At 38.2% G+C, this 21,990-nt stretch overlaps 4 protein-coding genes across 16 annotated transcripts in view; 2 read left to right on the forward strand and 2 right to left on the reverse strand.

Moving 5' to 3' along the window:
• LOC126873267 (elongation factor-like GTPase 1) overlaps window positions 1–13,366 on the forward strand; it is a 29,332-nt gene extending 15,966 nt beyond the window's left edge. For all 3 annotated transcript variants that reach the window (XM_050633976.1, XM_050633985.1, XM_050633991.1), the window contains 2 exons: window positions 11,134–11,321; window positions 13,156–13,366. In XM_050633976.1, the coding sequence (XP_050489933.1) occupies window positions 11,134–11,321; window positions 13,156–13,344 (377 nt within the window). In that variant the 3' untranslated portion in view covers window positions 13,345–13,366. The remainder of the gene's footprint in view (window positions 1–11,133; window positions 11,322–13,155) is intronic.
• LOC126873378 (protein giant-lens) lies at window positions 1,720–8,398 on the reverse strand. Of its 2 annotated transcripts, none has more exons than XM_050634200.1 (4): window positions 6,709–8,343; window positions 3,451–3,671; window positions 3,139–3,310; window positions 1,720–2,888 (listed from the first exon to the last, which is right to left on the reverse strand). In XM_050634200.1, the coding sequence occupies exons 1-4, from the start codon at window positions 7,015–7,017 to the stop codon at window positions 2,640–2,642; spliced, it is 951 nt and encodes a 316-aa protein (XP_050490157.1). In that variant the 5' UTR covers window positions 7,018–8,343; the 3' UTR covers window positions 1,720–2,639. The 2 variants fall into 2 exon arrangements, with proteins under 2 accessions (XP_050490157.1, XP_050490164.1); XM_050634207.1 differs by having other exon boundaries at window positions 2,733–2,888; window positions 3,393–3,671; window positions 6,709–8,398.
• Window positions 13,367–14,843: 1,477 nt separating the features above from the next.
• Window positions 14,844–16,498, reverse strand: LOC126873361 (uncharacterized). Its single transcript, XM_050634151.1, has 2 exons — window positions 16,297–16,498; window positions 14,844–16,177 (listed from the first exon to the last, which is right to left on the reverse strand). The coding sequence occupies exons 1-2, from the start codon at window positions 16,312–16,314 to the stop codon at window positions 14,954–14,956; spliced, it is 1,242 nt and encodes a 413-aa protein (XP_050490108.1). The 5' UTR covers window positions 16,315–16,498; the 3' UTR covers window positions 14,844–14,953.
• Window positions 16,499–16,535: 37 nt separating this feature from the next.
• LOC126873305 (ATP-dependent Clp protease ATP-binding subunit clpX-like, mitochondrial) lies at window positions 16,536–21,810 on the forward strand. 10 transcript variants are annotated; one of them, XM_050634052.1, is made up of 8 exons: window positions 16,561–16,645; window positions 17,161–17,475; window positions 17,990–18,145; window positions 18,238–18,435; window positions 18,532–18,680; window positions 18,803–18,992; window positions 19,211–20,112; window positions 20,228–21,810. In XM_050634052.1, the coding sequence occupies exons 3-8, from the start codon at window positions 18,076–18,078 to the stop codon at window positions 20,477–20,479; spliced, it is 1,761 nt and encodes a 586-aa protein (XP_050490009.1). In that variant the 5' UTR covers window positions 16,561–16,645; window positions 17,161–17,475; window positions 17,990–18,075; the 3' UTR covers window positions 20,480–21,810. The 10 variants fall into 10 exon arrangements, with proteins under 10 accessions (XP_050490039.1, XP_050490009.1, XP_050490022.1 ...); XM_050634065.1 differs by having other exon boundaries at window positions 16,594–16,645; window positions 17,377–17,475; XM_050634046.1 differs by lacking the exon at window positions 16,561–16,645 and adding an exon at window positions 16,654–17,101.
• The last annotated feature ends 180 nt before the right edge of the window (window positions 21,811–21,990 follow it).

A 21,990-nucleotide genomic window follows, 5' to 3' on the forward strand; every position in this document is an offset into this window, starting at 1 on the left:
AACGGCTATTTGTTATTACGAATTGCACGAATCAATGAAATTAGTTGCCATCGACGGTAAACGAGTATTCGGAATGTACGCGAACAAAGTTGATCGCGCACGCCCGCCAGCGTTATTCGAAAAAAGCGAAAACGCAAGCAAATCGGAGCATCGATAGCAACGGTACCGCTACTTTTCACGCGTTCCATCCAATACCAGAAAAATATATCGAGCATGAAATCATTCTGGTTCTCATCGGCAACCTAGTTGCTGGTTAACTTTATCGGTGCATCGTTCCAAAACCAGATCATCGAACGATAGATTGGTAGCCTGCCGTGATCTTGTTTTCTCGCATAGATACGCTTAACGTTGGTTTAGACCAACGGCCAGTTGTTTGGTCAAGTTGCAACTAAAGCCGAATTTACGCTCTTACGTTTTGCAGGATTATCGCGCACAATTTTACCAACGAGGACGAAAGCGATATTTTTCCACGAGTCGTTCATAGCGATCGTACGCGGTGAAACGGCATAGGTGAATTCGGCTTTGCTCGCTGCTTCGCTAATTCCAACGCTAATAAACTACTGGCCATGTATCCGAACCAGTCTCTAGCCTCGCATCTCCAAGACGTACGTACATCTTGCCCGATCAACAAATTCAACCATCGGTCTATCTCGGTGTTTGGATTTCTCCGATATACGCATTGGTGTACAATCGATTCTATTTCTATGTCATCGTATCCGACGTTCTAATTAAACCTGGCCATTTCGCTCGAGTGTTCCACTCACCTAACGTATCGGGCTGGTTCGCCACGTATTTACGTATCTGACCCCAGGCTAAACGTTCGTATATTTATCTGCGCCTACGTACGCACGTACACGTACACGCGTGCCTATTGGCGTTACAATGAAACAACTTTATCAACCCGGTCGATAAGTTTCATTAACTTGTATCGTATTAAAGTTATATCGACGCTAAATTATTACGCATCGCGTACCTGCACGCATAATCGGTTCATAGTCACAGCGATTCGATTAACATACATACATACATACAGAAGAAATATAGTTTCGAAGAAGAAAATCAATTTTGAGTCAAAGATATAGCAACGACGTAGCTCTTGAAACACGTAGTAACTATGAATCCTAACGACAAACGACGCGTACGGAAAACGTTAGTACAGTGCTGACAATGAGTTTTCAAACTTTCGCCATCTAGCGTTACACGTTGAAGCGCGATCAACTCTTACGTGCCAAACATCTAGTTTATCGACCATAGAAATGCTCGTTATTTAGATAGAAATGACTGAAAAAAGAAAGAAAAGAAAGAAAAGAAAGAATTCATATTCGTTGTTACGAATTCTTCTTATTATCGTTATTACTACCACTACTAGTACTGTCCCGGATACCTACAATTTTTTCGTATCTGTTGCTCGTTAATTTTTCAGATTAACTTTTCTTTGGTTCGAACACTGAAACGTAATTTGCATCCAACGGCGTTTTGTTTCATCTATCAACCGACGTATCGGGTTTTAGGCGTTGGGTGTCGGCTAGTGCGATGGTAAAGATACTTAGTAGCTATCAATTACCAATTAGTAATCGCTATTGCTACAGCAATTGGAATAACAATAACGGTAGTAGTAACGGTAATAGTAAAATAGTAAAATCGGTTAGGATAATAACAGTTATCGATATAAATAACAAGGTAAGATACATGATAACGGTACCGATGGAGCTGGTAATGTCGATGATAATGGAATTCGTTTATTTCAATTTTTGTTAAGAATAAAATATTTACAAAAGCGATATTACGTAATAATACAAGTATAATAATACGAAATACAATTTTTTAATAGATAACATCGTTCGTAAAACGTATCGATAGCTAATAGCATTAAAAGTAACGTGTTTAGTTCGAGCATATATATACGTAGCAGGCATATACGATACGTACGATCCTATACAATCCGATACAAATAATGTATAACAAACATTTACTATCGACACCGAATAGCAATTGTATCCGATATTTTTCACTTTGAATATATTTTATTTCCCATCAATCTCCGAAACGAAACAAATCTAAATTACTGAAACATGATGGTTGGATGTACAACGCACGCAGGGAGAATTACTACTACTACTACTACTACTGCTAGTACTACTACTACTGCTGCTAGTACTACTACCACTGCTGCTAGTACCACTGCTACTGCTGCTACTACTACTACTACTACTACTACTAGTAGTACTACTGCTACTACCGCTACTACTACTATTACTACTACTGCTACTACTACTGCTACTACTATTACTACTACTGCTACTACTATTACTACTACTGCTATTATTATTACTACTACTACGTGTTGCAAGTTTCAACTTTTAATACGTTTCATAGGTTTCTACGAATGGACGGTAAACTTATATTTAAAACTGCGAACGAACGGAAATCAGTCGAGGCAACCACTAATAATTTTACCTAGTAATAGTCTTATCGGTGCCTCGAAGCAAACATCAGCTTCTGTTCGTGCTCGTTAGAGTCTAGAGAACGCTTTGAAAGTTTTCGAATTGGACTATGCGCGTACGGCCGCAAATATCACAAATTCAACTTCTCCCTCGTTTCGTGATACGTTAGCGCGACACCTTTGAAACTGCTGCTAGTCACACGTTATAAACCGCTTCGGAATGATGCGATTGCGAAGGTACGCAGTATCCGCTGTACGTTTTAATCTCCAAGATGCCGGAGTAAGATCTTGCTGGCAGCGATCCTGGATCTGTGTGTCTCCTTGGACATCGATGACCTTTCGGACACTGGCAAAGAGGCGATGCATTTACCTCTTCGAGTTGCGAGCTCCGTCTCTTACGTACGGTGAACAGTCGGCAAGGTTCCTTATGCTGACAACGGAGTCTCTGAAATATCAATTTTATTCGTAACGATCGACTCGGTTTTATTCGGTTGCTCGCCCCTTTCACCTTTCCTACGATTCGCTCCGCTCCGATCACTCTCGACCTTTCAACATACGCAACGATGATTCCAATGATTCCATGTACATAATCGAATGCATGGTACAGATATATCAGTGAACGAGAATGCGGTCGCGGACATACGAGTAAACGAGAAAACGAGAAAACGAGAAAACGAGAAAACGAGAAAACTTACGCTTTGCGGAGAACAGGCGAATGCGTATATAAAACCTGGGCTTCCCTCCGCAGACCTGTAAGCCTGCCTTCGAACTAGATAAGGTACGCTGCCTGGCCGACATCGGCAATAAACTCGCTGAACCGTCGCGTTCGCCGGGCCCCCTCCAGGAGCTAAAGTCCAGGTGACGTCTCTGTAAACAGAAAACGGCCATCTTGTGCACAACAGGCGCGTAATAACTCTAGCGGACACGTAAAACATTCGCGAATCGGTACGTTTGATCGTTCCGCTACTTGATATATACTCTCGATTAGACGGACGATCGCGACTAACTTGAAGTAACGACAGATGGGTAGACGTTTCACCGGCTCGCAAAGCTTGTACTGCCTTGTTTTATCGACTATCGTGTGGCCGTCGTCTCCGTGCAAACTGCTGGGGCAGGTACGACCATCCGGGCAACGACATTGTCTCTCGACCCACGGTGATCCGTATAAATCCACCTTGCTACAAACTTGGCTTCGGTCCAAACACTCGGGCAATTCGTCTTCGCTGTCCTGAAAAATCAAAATTAACAAACACGCATCGAGAGCAACGCTTCTGTTCACCCTTGCGCTCCTCTGTCTCTTCGACGCGCATGCTATTCTTTGTTCGCGGTTAGTTTGCCCGATCCTCCACGTTTTCTCTTCCCCTTTTCCTCTTTCACTTCACGAATCTAGCCTACCCTTTTGACATTTTTTCACTTTATCATCGCTTACCCTTGATTGCTAGCGTGAAAAGTGAAAAGTATTCGAAAAAGATTCGATCGCTCGTTATTCCGCTTTATCGCGCGTAATACGTATAGCATGCACTTTCCTAACGAAGAAATAATTCGGTCCAATCGTTTTATGTCCAATTGGTCGTTCACTCTACTCCCTACGCTCGATTTTAAGCACTAGTCCTCGAACGGTAGGAGTTATTCGACCGAACGAACGAAAAACAACACCGAGATCCGTTAGTCCTTTGAAACGAACACTAATAAAAGCAACAGCAGCACGATCGATAGCGGATCACGGTCGCTGCGTACCGTTCTCAGCTTGACCCCGCTTCGCAAGGAAACGCGTCGCGTTTGGCCTATACCGTATACCGTGTACCGTGTACCGTGTACCGTGTACCGTGTACCGTGTACCGTGTACCGTGTACCGTGTACCGTATACCATATACCGTATATCCTACACTCTATAGGGATAAAGAATCGGAAATACTATTGCCCAATAATTATAATTTAACGTTTCTCCCTGTTCGTTTTATTCGTCGGTAGACGATCGATCGGTCAATTAAGATTAAACGCTAAACCACGGGTATGCTGCTTAGTCGTATACCGAGAGGTATCTGTGTTACGATCAAGAAATCGTTCGATCTATTTACCACCTATTTGCTTATTTGGTATCAGGTTAAACCGTTCACTCCACGATTTGATGGATCAATCGTAATTAATTAATCGTATCGCGTTTAACTCGTTGCTATTTCAAAGGATTAGTCACTCGTTTAGCTTTAAGGTGATTAAGTTGACCTAGAGATTCAGTTTTAAAATTCCTTCCCTTCTTTGTCATAAACATTTATACAAACAGATACTCTGCCAGCTTTTCAAAAAAAATGCCTTTTAAAGTTTAATTCATCATCTGTATAGATACTTGAACATACATACATGCATCGAAACTATCGAAATACATCGAATAACGTGTCTTTCTATTGTATCGTTACGTTCCACGTACTTGTATTAATCGAAATATTGGTAAATCGATTCGAGCTAATTACACGATTCGGCGGTTGTTTTAACTGCAATCAAAAGTGAATCGAAGAAAATAGAGGGGATTGCGTCGAGTAAGAGAGGAATATACGAGCACGTGCGCGAAAGAGAGAAAACGATCGAGCAAAGGAAGTTCTGTGTAACATGGTCAAGAGGTATGTGTCTCCCCTCTCTGTCGAAGAATAGACATCTGGTCTAACTACGCTATTCAAACTGCGTCGGTCAATCCGCTGAATGAGGCAATCACGTACGTCCTGTCGACTCGTCGTTTGCAATCTACGTGCTGCTCGAGCACCTAAGTTAAACTTCTTCTCAAATACCCTTTCTTATTGTTAGACCTTTGCCAGTCTGCGCTTCTGCTTTCTGCCCCTCTTCCTTCTCCTCTGCCCCCCCCCCCATTCACTCTCTCTCTCTCTCTCTCTCTCTCTCTCTCTCTCTCTACACTGTCCCCCCTCCCTGTTCGCTTTCTTCCTCTCTAGCCTTTATGTTTGAAAGCATCATCGCATTTAAATATAAGATCGAGGATAGCGAAACACGATGATTAAATTTTGAATTTTCATTTCTCTTTGCTTCGACGATAATAACAAGAATAATAAGAACAAAATCGAGAAGAATAACAAGGACTACTATTTTACTACTATTTATTATTTAACTATTTTGAATTTTTACGATAACGATATTAGATACGAGATCGATCGATCGATCGATCGTTGATATAATAATAATAATAATAATATATCGGCCAACCAAGTCTCCTTTAAAATGATCCTTCACTTTTCCCACTCCTCGTACCTGCTCTTTACCGATTGTGAATTGCGAGTCCCTTCCGTTCTCCCATATTCCCTTCTCTTCCTTCTGTCCCCCCCCCCTCCCCCCACACCTTGCCTCTTCGTCTTAACGTTCCCAGAAGATCGTACGTATTAAAACTTCGGTGGCTGCAAACTAAAATGGGATAATAGGGAGACCGGAAAGGCTGTGCGTTCCATCCGGAAATTCTCACGCGTCTCTCGCTTCTCTCATAGCCGCAGTGAAAATGACACCTGGTTCTCGAGCTGTAGTTGTAGTCCCACGCGGTTGCCACGCGTGTGCGTATGCTTGTGCTCGCGCGCTTCCATATATACGCGTATACGTACCCATATATATGCGTTTAGCTATGTATCAGCACACGTTACAGCTAATGACGCAAAAAGTACACGAAGCGATCAATCGGAAGATGCCGCTTACAACATCCTTGCCTATCGCCTTGCATTACTTCTATGAAATTTTATATATGCTTGTTCGTTTCTTTCGCTATTCGCTTAACCAGGTATAGAAATTTCTGCCGTCTCATTAGTTTACATTGCAGGATGACGAGAACACGAGAATAGCGGAATACAGGAAGAACCAGTACAGAGTAAATAAGATTACTTTAAATGCTAAAATCTCGAGCTGGCGTACTTTTCTGTTTGTATTTTCATCTTTCAAAAACAATTAATCCATCAACGTTGAGCAACGATAAACAGAAATAGAATACTTATAATAGAACTATATATAATAAAACATTTCGATATCACAAAATATTTCTCGTTATCGTTTCTGTGTTACGGATGCCGTAGACGGTGCGCGTATCGTAGTAATTACCGTGTTGCTACTGATTTGAAAACAATTAGTCAAACGATTGCGCAGCTTATTAAGAATAACACGTCCGACGAATGAAACGAACAAAGACGCGAACGACGGTTACGCGGTAACGATGTAATAATTCGTAACAGACAAGCGATAAAAGGGACGATAAGCAGAATCGACGATTTACGACGACAACTTACCCCGATTTGGTAGAGCACCCTGGGCGGCTGATGTAACGTCGGTCGATGGTTCTCTTTCTGATCGATCAAATCGAGTTCGATCGCTGTATCTTCAAACTCCTGTAACTCGGCGAGATGCTTGCCATCATCGAGAGACAAATACTCGTTGAGAAATTTTTCACCGGTTTCATCGAGCTCTACGCCAAGAAGACTACCCTTGCTCTCGCGAACCAGCAATTGCCCGAACATTGCTAGCAAGAAACAGATCAAATCGGCCATCCTTTCGCGCGCACGCGATCCTTCCTGCCTCTCGCGACGATCACCGATCATCCAACAAATATCCAGACCACGATGTAAACAATGCAGTTGCCGATTATCGAATAGAATCGAAAATGAGAAATCAAGATAACAGCATTAACCACGCAATACATTCGGACATGAGGAACAGCATATGCGTGTAAATTTACATACGCGTTCATATATCTCACTATATATGAGCAGCTATATTAGTAGCAGCACTGCTGTTCGTCGCAAGTATTATTCCTTCTCCATCGTCCATCTATGCATACAGTACTACTATCCATTCGACCACTATCTACCGTCTATCGAACGACTAGTTGACTCTCGTCCTTTCTTATGCCGTTCCAATAAACCTAACGATACTCTATATACCGAATATCGTAGAATTTAATAATGCTTTCAAAACATTCTTTCTAGAGCTTTCAACTTGTTTCTTACAGCTTCCAACTCGATCGCACAAATTAGTCAAAATGTGTACTTGTCGACTTTGTTTATCGATGCTGGATACATAACGTAACAGTAAAATCCACAGAAGAACGAGATCGTTCGATACGTTCGCTCTTATAACGATCAAAAACTAAACGTCACTTTACAAAAGTCGGAACACTTTGCAAAGGTTGCATCGCGGTTGCCCATCCAACGAATCCAAACAGAGCTTCGAATCTAACTCGTTCTTTCGAACGTGAAACTGAATTTTCCGGTTCTTGGCGTTATCGCACTCAATGAGAAAACACATTCACCGGCAGTGAACAGCAACGTGGCTGACGTTGCACGTTCGCCGAAACAATTACGTTCTACTCGATCGCTACACACGCTCTATCTCGCACTGTATTTTTTGTGTCCTTGCGTTCTCCACGTTCTATCTTCTTTATCATACGTCCTACGTCCTACGTCCTACGTTCTACGTCCTACGTCCTACGTTCTACGTCTTGCGTCTTGCGTCCTACGTCTTGCGTCTTGCGTCCTACGTCTTGCGTCTTGCGTCCTACGTCTTGCGTCCTGCGTCCTACGTCTTGCGTCCTGCGTCCTACGTCTTGCGTCCTGCGTCCTACGTCTTGCGTCCTACGTCTTGCGTCCTACGTCTTGCGTCCTACGTCTTGCGTCCTACGTCTTGCGGCTTGCGTTGTTGACGTGATTTACGTTTTGCAATGCGATTCGATTTAGTCCGAGGTTAAACGGCTCGCAACATTCGTGCTGCACAAGCGTATACTATTCGTTCGACTGGACTTGTAACAGCTAGAGGCAAAACATGAATGAGTCCCCCTTCTCTGCTCTTCTTTTTCCACTCCGCTCCATTCCATTCCACTCCACTCTACCCCACTCCATTCTACTCTTCTCCGCGCCACTCCATTCCACTCCACTCCACTCCACTCTACTCCAAACTACTCCAATCCACTCTATTCCCCTCTTTTCGTTCCTCCACCACACTGCTTCCCTCTAGTCCAATCTACTCCATTCCACTCCGCTCCACTCCACTCCACTCCACTCCACTCCACTCCACTGCACTCCACTCCACTCCACTCCACTCCACTGCACTGCACTCCACTCCACTCCACTCCACTCCACTCCACTCCACTCCATTCCACTCCACACCACTCCACACCACTCCGCTCCACTCCACTTCGCTCCACTTTGCTCCATTTCACCGGCTCCCTTCTTTCCTTGTATCCTTACTTACAATTAGACATTTTCCGTTTTGCCCTCTAGTTTCCTTTCCTCTTATATTATATTTTTATTTTATATTTGCTTCATTCTGTCCGAATTTATGGGAAAGTGGTGAAATTTAAATGATTTGACTCTAGTTAGCCAATCGAAATAAACTATAATTGATTATCAAATAAGTAAAAGTATATTGTATCCTGGAGCCGTTTGGAAAGTTTCGGAAATGCAAGTAACCCGATAAAATTAGGTAGTTCTTGGAAAACCGTTCATATCAAAATTTCCAACACGATATAGACGGGAAAATAAAAAGAAAATAGTCTACGTTGTACGTGGAAATATCGATGAGAAGAGGTGACGCGAAACAGATAATCGGTGCGGATGCTTACCTACCTACCTAGCAAGTAGGTACTTTTACACACGTATAGTCTGTAGGCGGTGGTTCGCGCGATCCACGCGATCCACGCGATCCACGCGATCCACGCGATCCACGCGATCATACGTACAATAATATTCTAAAGATGATAATATTCAAATGCTCGAACTCGCCTGTTAAATGGCAAAAGCTTTCAACCTACTTTGACTTTGCCGGTATATTTCGACCGTTCTTTTTTCCCTTTTCTTCGCTGTTATAGCCCGAACCATCCTCCTCTCGATACTCTGCACCTGCGCCCATCGAGTATCTCCCTTTTTCCTAAATATTTCGTTACGCGGTTTCCCACGCGAAAATATTTACACTCGCAAACCAAATTTCTCCCAGCACAATAACGAAAGAGACAGCTGATACGCATCTATGTTTATGGAACGGTTTGCGTATCCTTGGCGTACACCTGAATTTTCCGTCAGCTGGATATTTCTTTCGAGCAAATCTTTACGTTCGAACAAACTCGTGGATTTTTTCTTTCGAAGGATCACGATATTGTACACCCAATATTTCTACCGTACTAGAACGTCGATCCTCGACTTTTATATCTTCTTGTCTCGTAATTAAAAGTCCGCATTTACGTTAATGGCCTGACACTATATTACTTGAAAACAATAGACGATATGCTAAATCGTAACAGATTTTCCAAAGTTCTGATCGTGAGTTTGAGAATCGCTGTTTCATTGATCGACGCCGCAATCCATTCACTCGTACCTTTTTTCTTTTCTTCTACTGCTCTTTATTCTTCTCCTTCTTCCTTCTTCTTCTTCTTCTTCTTTCTCTATCCACCTGCATCGCGTTAGTCTTACTCTCCTCTTATTTGTGAAAACAGATCGAAATGAGACCCAATTCGCTCCGCTCCGCTTCGATCTGATCCAATTCGATCCGATTTGATCCGATTTGATCTTGTCTCGTTTCGTCTCATGCCTACTTTATTTTTATCTTATTCCCTCAACTTTTACATATATTTCGCAACAGATTTCTTTATTATAAATATTATTTAATCGTAACGTATAATCTTAACGAGCGAATCTCGTATCTACTAAATGCTAAATCTGAATGTTTTGCTCTATAGTCTTTATGTAGTTTGTTTCATCGCTATGGTTTCATGTACAATCTTTTAAGGCTTAGACGATACACGTTAAATTTTAGAAGACAACGTTTTACTTCGCGTGGATTTCACATTTAACGAGGAACGATATTCATCGTAACGTTTCAACAAGTTCGCTCTCTTCGTTCGGAGAACCACTGTATGTGGCATGAATGAATTCTTGCTATCGAAGAGGGGAACGAGACTCGGTTACGATTCGGCGAGGAGCTTGAGAGCAAGGTGGGACTGAAAGAGTAGAGCATCGAGATAAAAGTCGCAGAGGGGAATCGTAGAGTTGGACGTATAGTTAGTTAGAGGTGAAACTCTCAACTCTCAACAGTGAGATTGCGGCATGGTAGAGTGTGTGTGTGTGTGTGTGTGCGCGTGTGTGTGTGTGTGTGTGTGTGAGAGAGAGCGCGCGAGAGCGCAGCGTATTGGTGTCCATGCCTGTGTATACGGTGAGATCGTAACGTTACGAGTAGGTAAAAAAAGGGGAGATACGCCAGATTCTTGCATGTACCGGCGATGAAAGAAGGATGGAAGAGGACAGGCGAGTGCAGGTGCCGCAACCTACGACCGGAAACTATCCTCCTTGCTGCGACTTTTAATGCAGTGCAACTACGTCTTCACCGTCCTAGGGAAGAATGTCGATCGACCAACAGAAAAAGAAATCACACGATTCTAGCGATGGAACGGTACCCATCGACGTAACCATCTTCCTCGTTTATCAATTTCCTTTCCTTATCAACCGTTTTTATTCCCATAAAAGCAGAAAAAAGACCCTTTCGATAAATAACACCATTATCAATGACTCGCCGCCATATTCCACTTTTCTATAAATCGAAATAATCTGGCAGAAAAATAATGTATAGCCAGAACATTTTCTCTCACCACAAGCTACCGAACTAAATTATTCCCTGCGAATGAATTCTATAATACATGCGTAACTCTAATAGGTTTGATTTTGTTTCAGGAAAACTGTATGCGGCATTTGGAAAGAGACAAGGCCGTGTAGTTGCCGCGGAAAGTGCTCTCGGATTCGGTGGACAGTTTCGCGTGCTTGCGACTTTACCTGTGCCAGAGAGCTTTCAACTTGCCAGAGAACTGCGAACACAGACATCCGGGCTGGCTAGTCCTCAACTGGTTTTCAGTCATTGGGAGGCAAGTTTTTCCATATAAAGAGAACACGCAGACAATATCTCGATGTTTTCCCGTGTTTCTTCGTCGCGTTATTCCATTCGCATCGTTCAATTATTGCTGACGATGGAAATCCATCATATATATATATATATATATATATATATATATATATATATATATATATATATATATATATATATATATATATATATATATATATATATATATATATATATATATATATATATATATATATATATATATATATATATATATATATATATATATATATATATATATATATATATAACCCTATATATATAACCCTATATATATATGTCGGGTTTACATTAGAATTAGGGTTAGGGGCGTGAAACGAATCTTCGTTTGGATTACACGTCGTCATTATGCAATAGAGAAGACATTGGCTAGTGCAAATACGATTATCATAGAACCGGACAAGTAACCATGGTAATTAGATACTCGAGAAACTAATGACAATGATCCTAGGTTCAATAACGAATCCGCGGTCGACGGGATGATAGATGAACGTACTCACAAAATCTAAGTCGGACCCGTAATATTCACTGGTCGTAAAGGAGTGCTCTTTTCATCGATGAGATCGCGAGAGAGAATGCCTTTCCCGTCCCGATGATGCCACAGAGGAAAAACTATATTGGGGTGTGTCTAAGGACACGAGATCATCGGATTCGTCGAGGAAAGCCTTCGTTCAGAAAGTAAGGGAAACTGGCGTTGCTGCTAATTGGTCAATCTCCATATTGGTGGTTAGAAAAAGATGCTAGCCGCCCTCGAGGGAAAGTTGCCAGTGGGAGACGTCGCTCGTTGAAAAATAGGTCTCCCCTATTTTCCCGTAGTTGGGACAAAGACTGTTTGTCTGTTTGAAGGACCTTAGTTGACTAAATCTTAAGATTTATAACGGGCCCTCGGGCTAGCCGAACATGTACTGCGGAGACGCATCGACATCTGGCTATCATCTTACTCGAAGAATAGGGTCTGCGTGTGGCGAGCTACGGGACAGAGACCGTTGGAATGTTTACTGTCGAGTGTTACAACTATTTCCTTTTCAAGGAGAGCTATAGAATTATTCCATGCCTTTGTTAGACAAGGCGTTCATCCCGTGACCGCGGCTACGTTCGGCGACTGGCTGTCGCCTCGAGCCCAAGCTCATTATCACAACTCTCGAACAATTACAATCGGATTGAATAACTACAATTGTTTAATTACAGCTATAGTAGACTCTAGGTTACAATGTTGCGGGATTAATCAAAATTCCAAAGACTCCGGTGTTCTTTCATCTCCGACATATATATATATATATATATATATATATATATAGGTTATAGAGTTATATCATGGTTAATCAGTTATTAATTATCCCAACGAGTCAAAGTGATCCTCTCTTTCCTCTCGTAAACACGCTTCATTTGTTTGTTTATATTGCTCTTCTAGCTATTTCACAAACAATATGCTGATAAATAAATGCAAATAATTTAAAGTTTTATTCGATTACTTCGTGTTGCTGTTGTTTTACCATTTGATAGAAATCTTGGGATCTATTGTAATTAATTAATTTAATGTAATTAGTTAACGTGTTAAACATGTTATTTAGTGAACAAATTTTGTGTGCCTTAAAGTACAGCGTCCTAATTGCAGCAGCATACTTTCGCTTCTGTTAACACCATACACGTTACTCATCGCGTTAAATAGCAATCTATAACGTAACGTGACATGTGTACATACATATATCTCGTTAAGAAACAAACTATTTCGGCGCTTTACATTGCAATTTTGATATAACAGGTTTTTCTTTTTTTTTTTCTTTTTTTAATAATAGGTTATCGAGCAAGACCCTTATTGGACGCCTTCCACGGACGAGGAGTACCTACACTTCGGTGACAAAGCAGATAGCGAGAACAGAGCTAAAAAATATATAGATGCAGTCCGTCGACGTAAAGGTTTACCTGTGGATTCTCAACTGGTTATGCACGCGGAAAAACAACGCACTCTATCCAAGAATAAATAATACTGGATAAATAATACTGAAACCTACTCTATACTCTATGCACCTCTGTCATACGACTTCCCACTCAGTCTGTGTACCATTCGCCGTACGCGCGATCCGGCACGTTACGTTTCTAAATATCCTAACATTTCCACGTTAAAATTAATTTATAAAAATTCAACTTTTCGCCATCATCGAGTCAAACAGCTGAATATAAAAATATCGAGAGCTACATATGTACATTGAAACAAACTGTACGAAGTGTTGAACCTTAAATAATATAACTTAAATAGATACTCAAAATGATAGAAAAAAACCAGTCAGATGAAAAAGTTTCAAACCAGTTTTACGATAGTGTAAGAACTACGCTACTTGGACAAAATAATCTGTTTTGAATATATTTTTCTGAATAGCAAAAAGCAGCGATAGAAACGCGCAGCTACGATTACAGTGCAGAAATATTGTATTGAATGTATTAGAACCTGAGAAAAGATGAAAAAGTAATTAGTATTAAATTGATGTTAAATTCGATTGTTTTGCACACGTGCTCATTAAGGTGTTTATAGCGCGAATATCTTTCAAGAGTCAAACACTCTAGGAAGAAATTCTTTAGCAGTTTGTATTTTCTACGCGCGCACACTAACAAACAATTCAGACATCGACATAATTGCAACTTCACGTTACAATTACATATATGCCATTTCGAACGCCGAAATTACCAGTATTACATATTTCACTTTTATTTTTACTTCTTTTCGAGAACAGTGAGGTGCGGGCTAAAGTTTTCTTTAAAAAAACGCTCTTCTAGTCATTTCACGTAACATATTAGCTTTTTAACAATTTTTTTAACAACGATTTTTCTCTACTTAATCGAAAAGTCATTTTTGCAGCGGCTTACTATAGCGATTATAGGAGATAAAACTTTCAAACTTGAATATTTCTATTTCGATAAAGCCAGGCTGTTTAAATATATTAAATAACGTATCGTCAAAGTTTCAAAGAAAATTATACGAAAGTCAATCTACTTTAATACTTTAAGTTAATTCCATTGAACTCTGTCGATACGATTCTCTTATGTTTTTGTGATTGGTATATATTACGGCATACGGTATTACGACGTACAGTATGTTGGAGCAACAAATGAACAAGGCATCAAGAAAAGAAAGGAACGATATTTGCTTGGGAAAGGAGCAATATTAGCTTGAGAGGGAGGGAGGGAGAGAGAGAGAGAGAGAGAGAGAGAGAGAGCGAGAGAGAGAGAGAGAGGCCGGATAGAGGGACTTTAAGCGCTGGACGCACATTATTTACCATATATCTGAAATTAAAATACACACTTTCAACCATAATATGATCTATGTGTATACCGATATCCATTTTCTATACTGATTATTGAAATGAGATTAATTGAATAAAAACAAGAGTAAAATCTTTCAGTTATTAAGGACTTAACAATCATTTTCAGCTGTATTCGTTGTGTTTGCAATTGATGTCAATTTCACTTTAAAATGTTCAACTACAACTTTCCTTCTCAATATATCGATCACCGTTTATTAAAATTAACATAACGTTGTTCCTTCATTTCGAAAATTATACAACAAATGTATTTAATAGAGATGTCGAAAGTAGTTATTTAGTTTTCATCAAATTTAATCTTTTTCCCTTGAAACCCCTGTTTCATAATATCTTGTTGCTTCTTCTTTGCGATCCAGGAAGGATGTAGATTTTCATATACTGGACAACTTATTTTATTAATTTTCTCCTCTTCTTTAACTTGCGTATCTTTCTTATTTCGCTTCCAATGTGTATCGCTTCTCTCTGTCACGCCACTTTGATCATGAATAATGTTTGCACAGTTCATTTTTCGTCCTCTACCCCCCTTTCTCTCTTTGTATGTGTTTTCGTTATACAGTTTATACTTTTTCTCTTTATTTTCACGCAACTTAAATATATCACGACTAATATGATGTTGACCGCTAGTGTTTATCTCTTTAGAAAACAGAGTATCGCTTGAACCCAAAGTTACTTTATTTCTATGTAAAAAAAAGTCATCTGTGTTTTTTAATGATTCCGCTGTTTCGTTACAACACTGCTGATTTTTAGTTTCCTTGTATTTACCAGTTTGTTCTTCTATTTCTTGCAAAACTTCCATGAATGGTTTAACGGTGGCCTCGTTGCTAATGACTTTAGTGACAGTCCTAGAACTTTGGTCAGACCTACGGTCTATCTCTACATCTTGCATTTTTAATATCCTCCTTGAACTACCTCCGTCGTCTTTAGATTCTGTATTCAATTCCCTTCCTTCCGATAATCTTCTACATTCTCCGTTAACCTTCCTCCTTTTTTCACAAGGTACATCAGCGGAAGATGTAACATCACCTGCAATTTTTGTGTTCCCTTCGTACACTTTTTCTACGGTGTTGTTTGTATCGCATTGTGATTGGTTCGAATGCTTTTTTAGGACATCTGTAGGCCCTTTTCTTTTCGACGAATGCCTCTGTTTCCTCAACGAAATATGTTCACTGTAGTCTGGAAACTTTTCCTGAAATTCTAGTATTTTCGAACTTAAAGACTTGTAACGAACAACTTTCGCCATAGCCCGAGTTCCATCGTCAGTGTGTGTGTTTTGTAATATGTCTTGCAGGCATTTAAACCTAGTAATTCCGAATTTTGATATCTCATCGTCTTTAATACCTTTTAACGCAAATACTTCCCTTAAAAGTTTATCCGCCTTATTCTTATTTTTTTCCAATTGTTTTTCATTACCGTTACCACTCCGTAACCTTTTCGCTTCTCTGATCAGTTTATTTATTACACAGATACGAGCCTGACGAATGCATTGTCTTAATAGAACAATCTAGAAAATTAATAACAGATGGTAAAACATCTTTATACGATGCAAAATAATTAAAAACAATCGTTTGCATGCGAATTTTAGCAAATCAATTCTGTACTAAAAGCATGTTAATGACGTACCTCGTTATTTATTTCCATCCTTTTTGCGTTATACGTTTGAGAACAATTGTACCCAAATATTGAATATTTAGGTACAATTACAATTAATAGCAATAAAGCATCAACGAAATAAACAATGCACTCTTTTATATCGCCGTTTTTTGTCTCTTTTTACACGGTACTACGGTACACAATACGACATGACATACATATACATGACATATATATACATACATACGTATGTACGTAGTACAACGTAATTTACTATAGTTCAAGTTGCAGTGGGGAAAAACGAACTATACGCTTTTTAACCGAAAACAGAAATGGTAGAAAAAGAGGAGGGGTGAGGATGGAGCATAGGAAAGAATCAGTGAGCTAAATTTACGATTGGTTAAAATTATTTGAAAAATTTATTACAATTAACTTCAAGGTAAATAGAACTATAATTATTGATACGCGTTTAATACTCGCTACCAAATACGTAACTACTTGGATATGTTTATGTACGTATAAGCAGTAATACGTACACAGAAGATATTAAGCGCCCTCGAGTGACCATATGCACAGACGTACTGACGTTTCGTTATTTCGTAAAAACGTCATTGTGTGTAGTGTGTGCTCGCGTTAAGAACATTGATAAACTTTTATCAAGAAATCTAACAGTAAATATATGAAAAAATAATCCCATTCAAAGAAGAAATCGAACGATTTGGTATAGAACAATTGTTCGTTTGAGTAATTGGAAACAGCGTATATCATCCATCAGTCAGAGAGTTTATCACGATCGTGATAGACTGAATATATACTATATTCGCCACGTATGTAGGTACGTGTGTACAAGATCATACCATATAATTCTTCAATATTTTGGTCGGTGGTTTCTAGATATTTCATTGACATGGAGGTAAATTGAACATTGTTTTCAAACGAATTTTAACAAAGTAAATATAATAACATCGGAAAATTTCGGAGGACAGTCAACAAATGACCTTGAATCATGCTTCGAGCGATTATTGCACCTTGTAACGCGATATGTCAGACGGTCGTGTTTATAGATTAATTTCTTTCCTTGTTCCATTCGCGGTAACCAATTTACACAAGATTTTTTGGATTATTGGATTTTCTACATATGTTTCGTGGAAGAGATGAATAAATTATGAATAATAAGAAACTGTTTATGCATTAGTGTTTATTTGTCAGGTTAGTATCTTCGATATTTTAGTACTTTCGTTAACTACAAGTTGTCACTGTTTATTTTTACATTGACATTGCCTCTGTGTTCGTATTTTGCTTTCCTATGCATACATCAAAGTTGCAATTTCGTCGTTCAAATAGATCAACTGATACTATTATTAATGTTTCTTTTGTACTCTTTTTTTTTCTTTTTTTTTGTCATAATGATTATTCTTATTGTTCGTTATTCAATGAAAGAAGCATACAATTTTTATACATATATAGATTTCATGCTATTTGGGTAACTCTGTCCAGTTTTATATATAGTTTATATTTTTTGTCTATAATGTCTTCTTCTACTTTACATTCAATCTTCCGTGATCTCTTGTACAAATCGTTAATGTACAAAATTATACTATTTGCACGTATAATACGTTTAATATCTTTGATTACATTAATTGAGATTTTCTAATTTCTGATTTCAATTTTCCTTTAAAAAAGATCAATCTATCTTGTTTTAATATCTTTTGTTTTTACATAGATTTTATCTCAAGCGTGTCTGATAATTAATGCAGAACCACTTTCTTTGCTTTCCACATTTTGTTTGCGTAATAAAAACAAACAAAGATGAGCTGCGTTCGTTGCTGCTTAACCAGTGCCAGCCGCATTGCATCTTCAAATCATATGGCAAATCATGGTTAGTAGACAATCTATACTACATTTGAAAACTATGTATTAGCGATTGTTTAGTCTGGCTTAAATATAAATGATTATTTCTTTCTGTATTAGTTCACAAAATCGTAAGAGTAGCTGTGATTAGATCGTTGACGGTTGGTACCACTTTGGGAAAAGCACCCTCCGAACCTACTCCACCTGGTAAAGATACTAACAGTGGTGCGTCATCCACTGGAAATGGCGGTGGGAAGAAAAATACTCTTACATGTCCAAAATGTGGTGATCCTTGTACACACGTAGAAACTTTTGTGTGTAAGTGAATAATACTTGAATGGTTTTCTGCATGAGATAACTAACTATGGAGATGATCTAGAGTTATCTATGGTATAAAAACATATTTTTGGTCAGCATCAACAAGGTTTGTCAAGTGCGAGAAATGTCATCACTTTTTCGTCGTTCTATCGGAGGTAGATTCAAAAAGAAGCCTTAAAGAAGCTTTAAGGCCAGATGATACAAAACAAGGATTTTATAGAAAACCACCACCACCACCAAAGAAGGTAATGATTTTATATGATAGTATATTATAGGCTAGTATTATTATTCTAAACAGCAGAGAACTTTGTATATTATTGTACAATAAGTTATTATGACAGGTATTAATATGTATCGGTATTTTCAGATTTTTGAGTACCTAAACAAACATGTTGTAGGTCAAGAATATGCTAAAAAAGTTTTGAGCGTCGCTGTTTATAATCACTACAAACGAATCTATAATAACTTTCCAGTGCAGAATTCAATGCAAGGTTCTATTAATGCAAGTGGTACACAAGATTTGAATCATCCCTTCACTCATAGAGGTCTTAAACCACGTAAATAATAGTTTCCCCATTTTGTACATAATCCAATATAGAAATATGATATAACACGTCCGACTGAGAATAATTAAATAATATTCAGTTCTAGATAGATTTTATACTAATAAATAATGGTGTAAATAACATTGTTTCTAGTCTAATCAACCAAACATTTATTTGTATACGTAGATATTTCATTTAACGAATGACATTCATTCTTCGTTATACCGTAGACTTACTACATATTTCAACTATTGGAAATTCGCTCGGCGTTGGATTCCAGCAATATCCTACAGGAAACGAGTATAAATCAACAGAAAATCAATCAGTCTCTGGATCTGATATCCTTGATAGTAAACAACATCAATTGAAGTTGGAGAAAAGTAACATCTTGTTACTTGGCCCAACTGGTAGCGGGAAAACGTTGCTCGCTCAAACAATAGCTCAATGTCTCGATGTACCTTTTGCTATTTGTGATTGCACGACGCTGACACAAGCAGGGTACGTTGGTGAAGATATAGAAAGCGTTATCGCAAAATTGCTTCAGGATGCAAATTACGTAGTGGACAGAGCGCAAATGGGTATCGTATTCTTAGATGAAGTTGATAAAATTGGCGCTGTTCCCGGCATACATCAACTGCGAGACGTTGGCGGAGAAGGTGTACAGCAGGGAATGTTAAAAATGTTAGAGGGTACGATTGTGAACGTACCGGAAAGAAATAGCTCTAGAAAATTACGCGGTGATACATTACAAATCGATACTACGAATATTTTATTTGTTGCTTCTGGCGCGTACAATGGATTAGATAGATTGATTTTGCGACGTAAAACTGAAAAGTATCTTGGATTTGGTGCATCGCCGTCTTCTGAGAGTCCAGGAAGAAGAGCTGCGAATTTAGCAGACGTCGCAAACATGTCACCCTCTACGGAAAGAGATAACAAAGAGAAGGATTTGCTGTTACAACAAGTCGAAGCAAGAGATTTAATTGATTTTGGTATGATTCCTGAATTTGTTGGCAGATTTCCAGTCCTGGTACCATTTCATACCCTCGACAGAGATATGCTTGTTAGAATACTGACCGAACCTCAAAATGCCATGGTGCCTCAATATCAAATGTTATTCTCAATGGACAAGGTACAAATTAAATCGTTTCGTCGTGCTACTTACAATCAGATTTGCTCAACGCATATACGTATACGTAATTTAAGATTCACGAGTTGTTTACATATATATGTATATGTGTTTACAGGTAGAATTGACGTTCACCACGGAGGCTTTAAACGCGATAGCGTCATTAGCAATGGAGAAGAAAACTGGCGCAAGAGGGCTGCGAGCTATCATGGAATCACTGCTTCTGGAGCCCATGTTCGAAGTGCCAGGTAGCGATGTAATGTCAGTCCACGTAACTGAAGGATGTGTACGAGGACAAGAAAAAGCACAGTACATTAGAAGAGGTGATGTCACCGAGGAGGAATTACACGCTCAGCATATACACAATTAACATATAATTCATATTAAGAACCTGCCACACATCTGATCGATTTCTTGAAAAAATTGTTCAAAACTATATCTTACGATAATAGTTTTCAATCTAACACAAATTTGTGAATAATATGTGTTCATTATAATCTATGTTTCTTTAACAAAACAAGATTATGCCACATGGATAACATTAAGGAGAAGAAAGAACAAAATGCAAATAACACTAGGAGATTATGCAATTATAATTATTCTGTATTAATTTGTACCGCATGCAGTACGAATGCAGATAAAACAAATCGATTGTGGTATGCAATTTACTCTGTGTTCAAGCAATTCGTAACAATATCGACAAGTTTGTTATTGAATTATTTCTAGATACACGCGCGTGTGTACACGCGCCTACACACAAATTTTCACTTATAAAAGTGAACGGAAATTTTATCGTGATTTTAGTAGATTGAGATCATATAAATTAAAAGCAAAAGATACTCGGATTGCTACTACTATTATGCAAAAATAAATTTAACGTAATATTTTAGCGTTTTACAATTATGATATCTACGCGTCTGTTCTACATATTATTGTAACGCAGATAGAAAACGCAATTAGTGGATAACATCTGTTAATATTTAGGTATTGTACAATATTGTGTAATATATACAATGTAAATGATTCACGCATATATATTACATTATAGTTACTAAAATATGCAAAACAATTACAACTATACGATCAAGATTACACGAAGCTAGTACAAATTCATCATATATTGTTATACACATATAAATACACATCTTGTTAGAACTGAAAAATTGTATGAAATAGACTTGACTCTCTTTCATTTTGAGATTATCTTTAAACAATTAAAACACTTTGAACAAGAATTTAGGAAACAGGTTTTTTATGAAATATTAAATCATATTAAACAAACTATGTTTAAGTTTTAAAGTTGAGAGTAAATAATATTTTAAATATATGTATATATATATATATAGGTTATATATATATATATATATATATATATATATATATATATATATATATATATATATATATATATATATAGAGAGAGAGAGAGAGAGATCATCAATTTTGATAACGTATCGGATAAAATGGGAAAGAAATTAAGATTTCTGAAACTGTCTGTACTTTCTGAAGATTTAGAATTATTAAGCATTAGTTAGCGATAGATATATATATTCTCGTCGATTGTTTCATTTTATTTTACATATATGAAAACTAGGTGTAAATGAAAGGCTGTGTAATATATGATGCAAGTTAAAAAAAGATTGTACACATATAAAATTGTTGTATAAAACAAATGTTGAAAGTAAATGCTGTGTGATATTAGTTTTCAGAGTATCGATACACTTATTTTTCCACTGTTAAGAGCTAAAAATAATAACGAAATGGTACAATATTTCCCACAGCTAGCATAGTTTCATAACTTGCATCTTTACAGTGTTTTCAATACTTATAACGTAAGTATTTTAAGTGAAATGAATCATTCTAAAAAGTTCGTGAAATAAA

This window comes from Bombus huntii, chromosome 2, assembly GCF_024542735.1.
Source record: "Bombus huntii isolate Logan2020A chromosome 2, iyBomHunt1.1, whole genome shotgun sequence".
NCBI classification, from domain to species: domain Eukaryota; kingdom Metazoa; phylum Arthropoda; class Insecta; order Hymenoptera; family Apidae; genus Bombus; species Bombus huntii.

Excerpts from the sequence above, each read along its gene's own strand:
- LOC126873378 (XM_050634200.1), bottom strand. The coding sequence starts at position 7,017 with ATGATCGGTGATCGTCGCGAGAGGCAGGAAGGATCGCGTGCGCGCGAA. Across the intron at positions 3,311-3,450 it reads CCCATCTGTCGTTACTTCAA|AGACGTCACCTGGACTTTAG; the intron begins GTTAGTCGCGAT and ends TTCTGTTTACAG. Across the intron at positions 2,889-3,138 it reads TCGCCTGTTCTCCGCAAAGC|AGACTCCGTTGTCAGCATAA; the intron begins GTAAGTTTTCTC and ends TTGATATTTCAG.
- LOC126873305 (XM_050634082.1), top strand. The coding sequence starts at position 18,076 with ATGAGCTGCGTTCGTTGCTGCTTAACCAGTGCCAGCCGCATTGCATCT. Across the intron at positions 18,681-18,802 it reads CACCACCACCACCAAAGAAG|ATTTTTGAGTACCTAAACAA; the intron begins GTAATGATTTTA and ends CGGTATTTTCAG. Across the intron at positions 18,993-19,210 it reads TCATAGAGGTCTTAAACCAC|ACTTACTACATATTTCAACT; the intron begins GTAAATAATAGT and ends GTTATACCGTAG.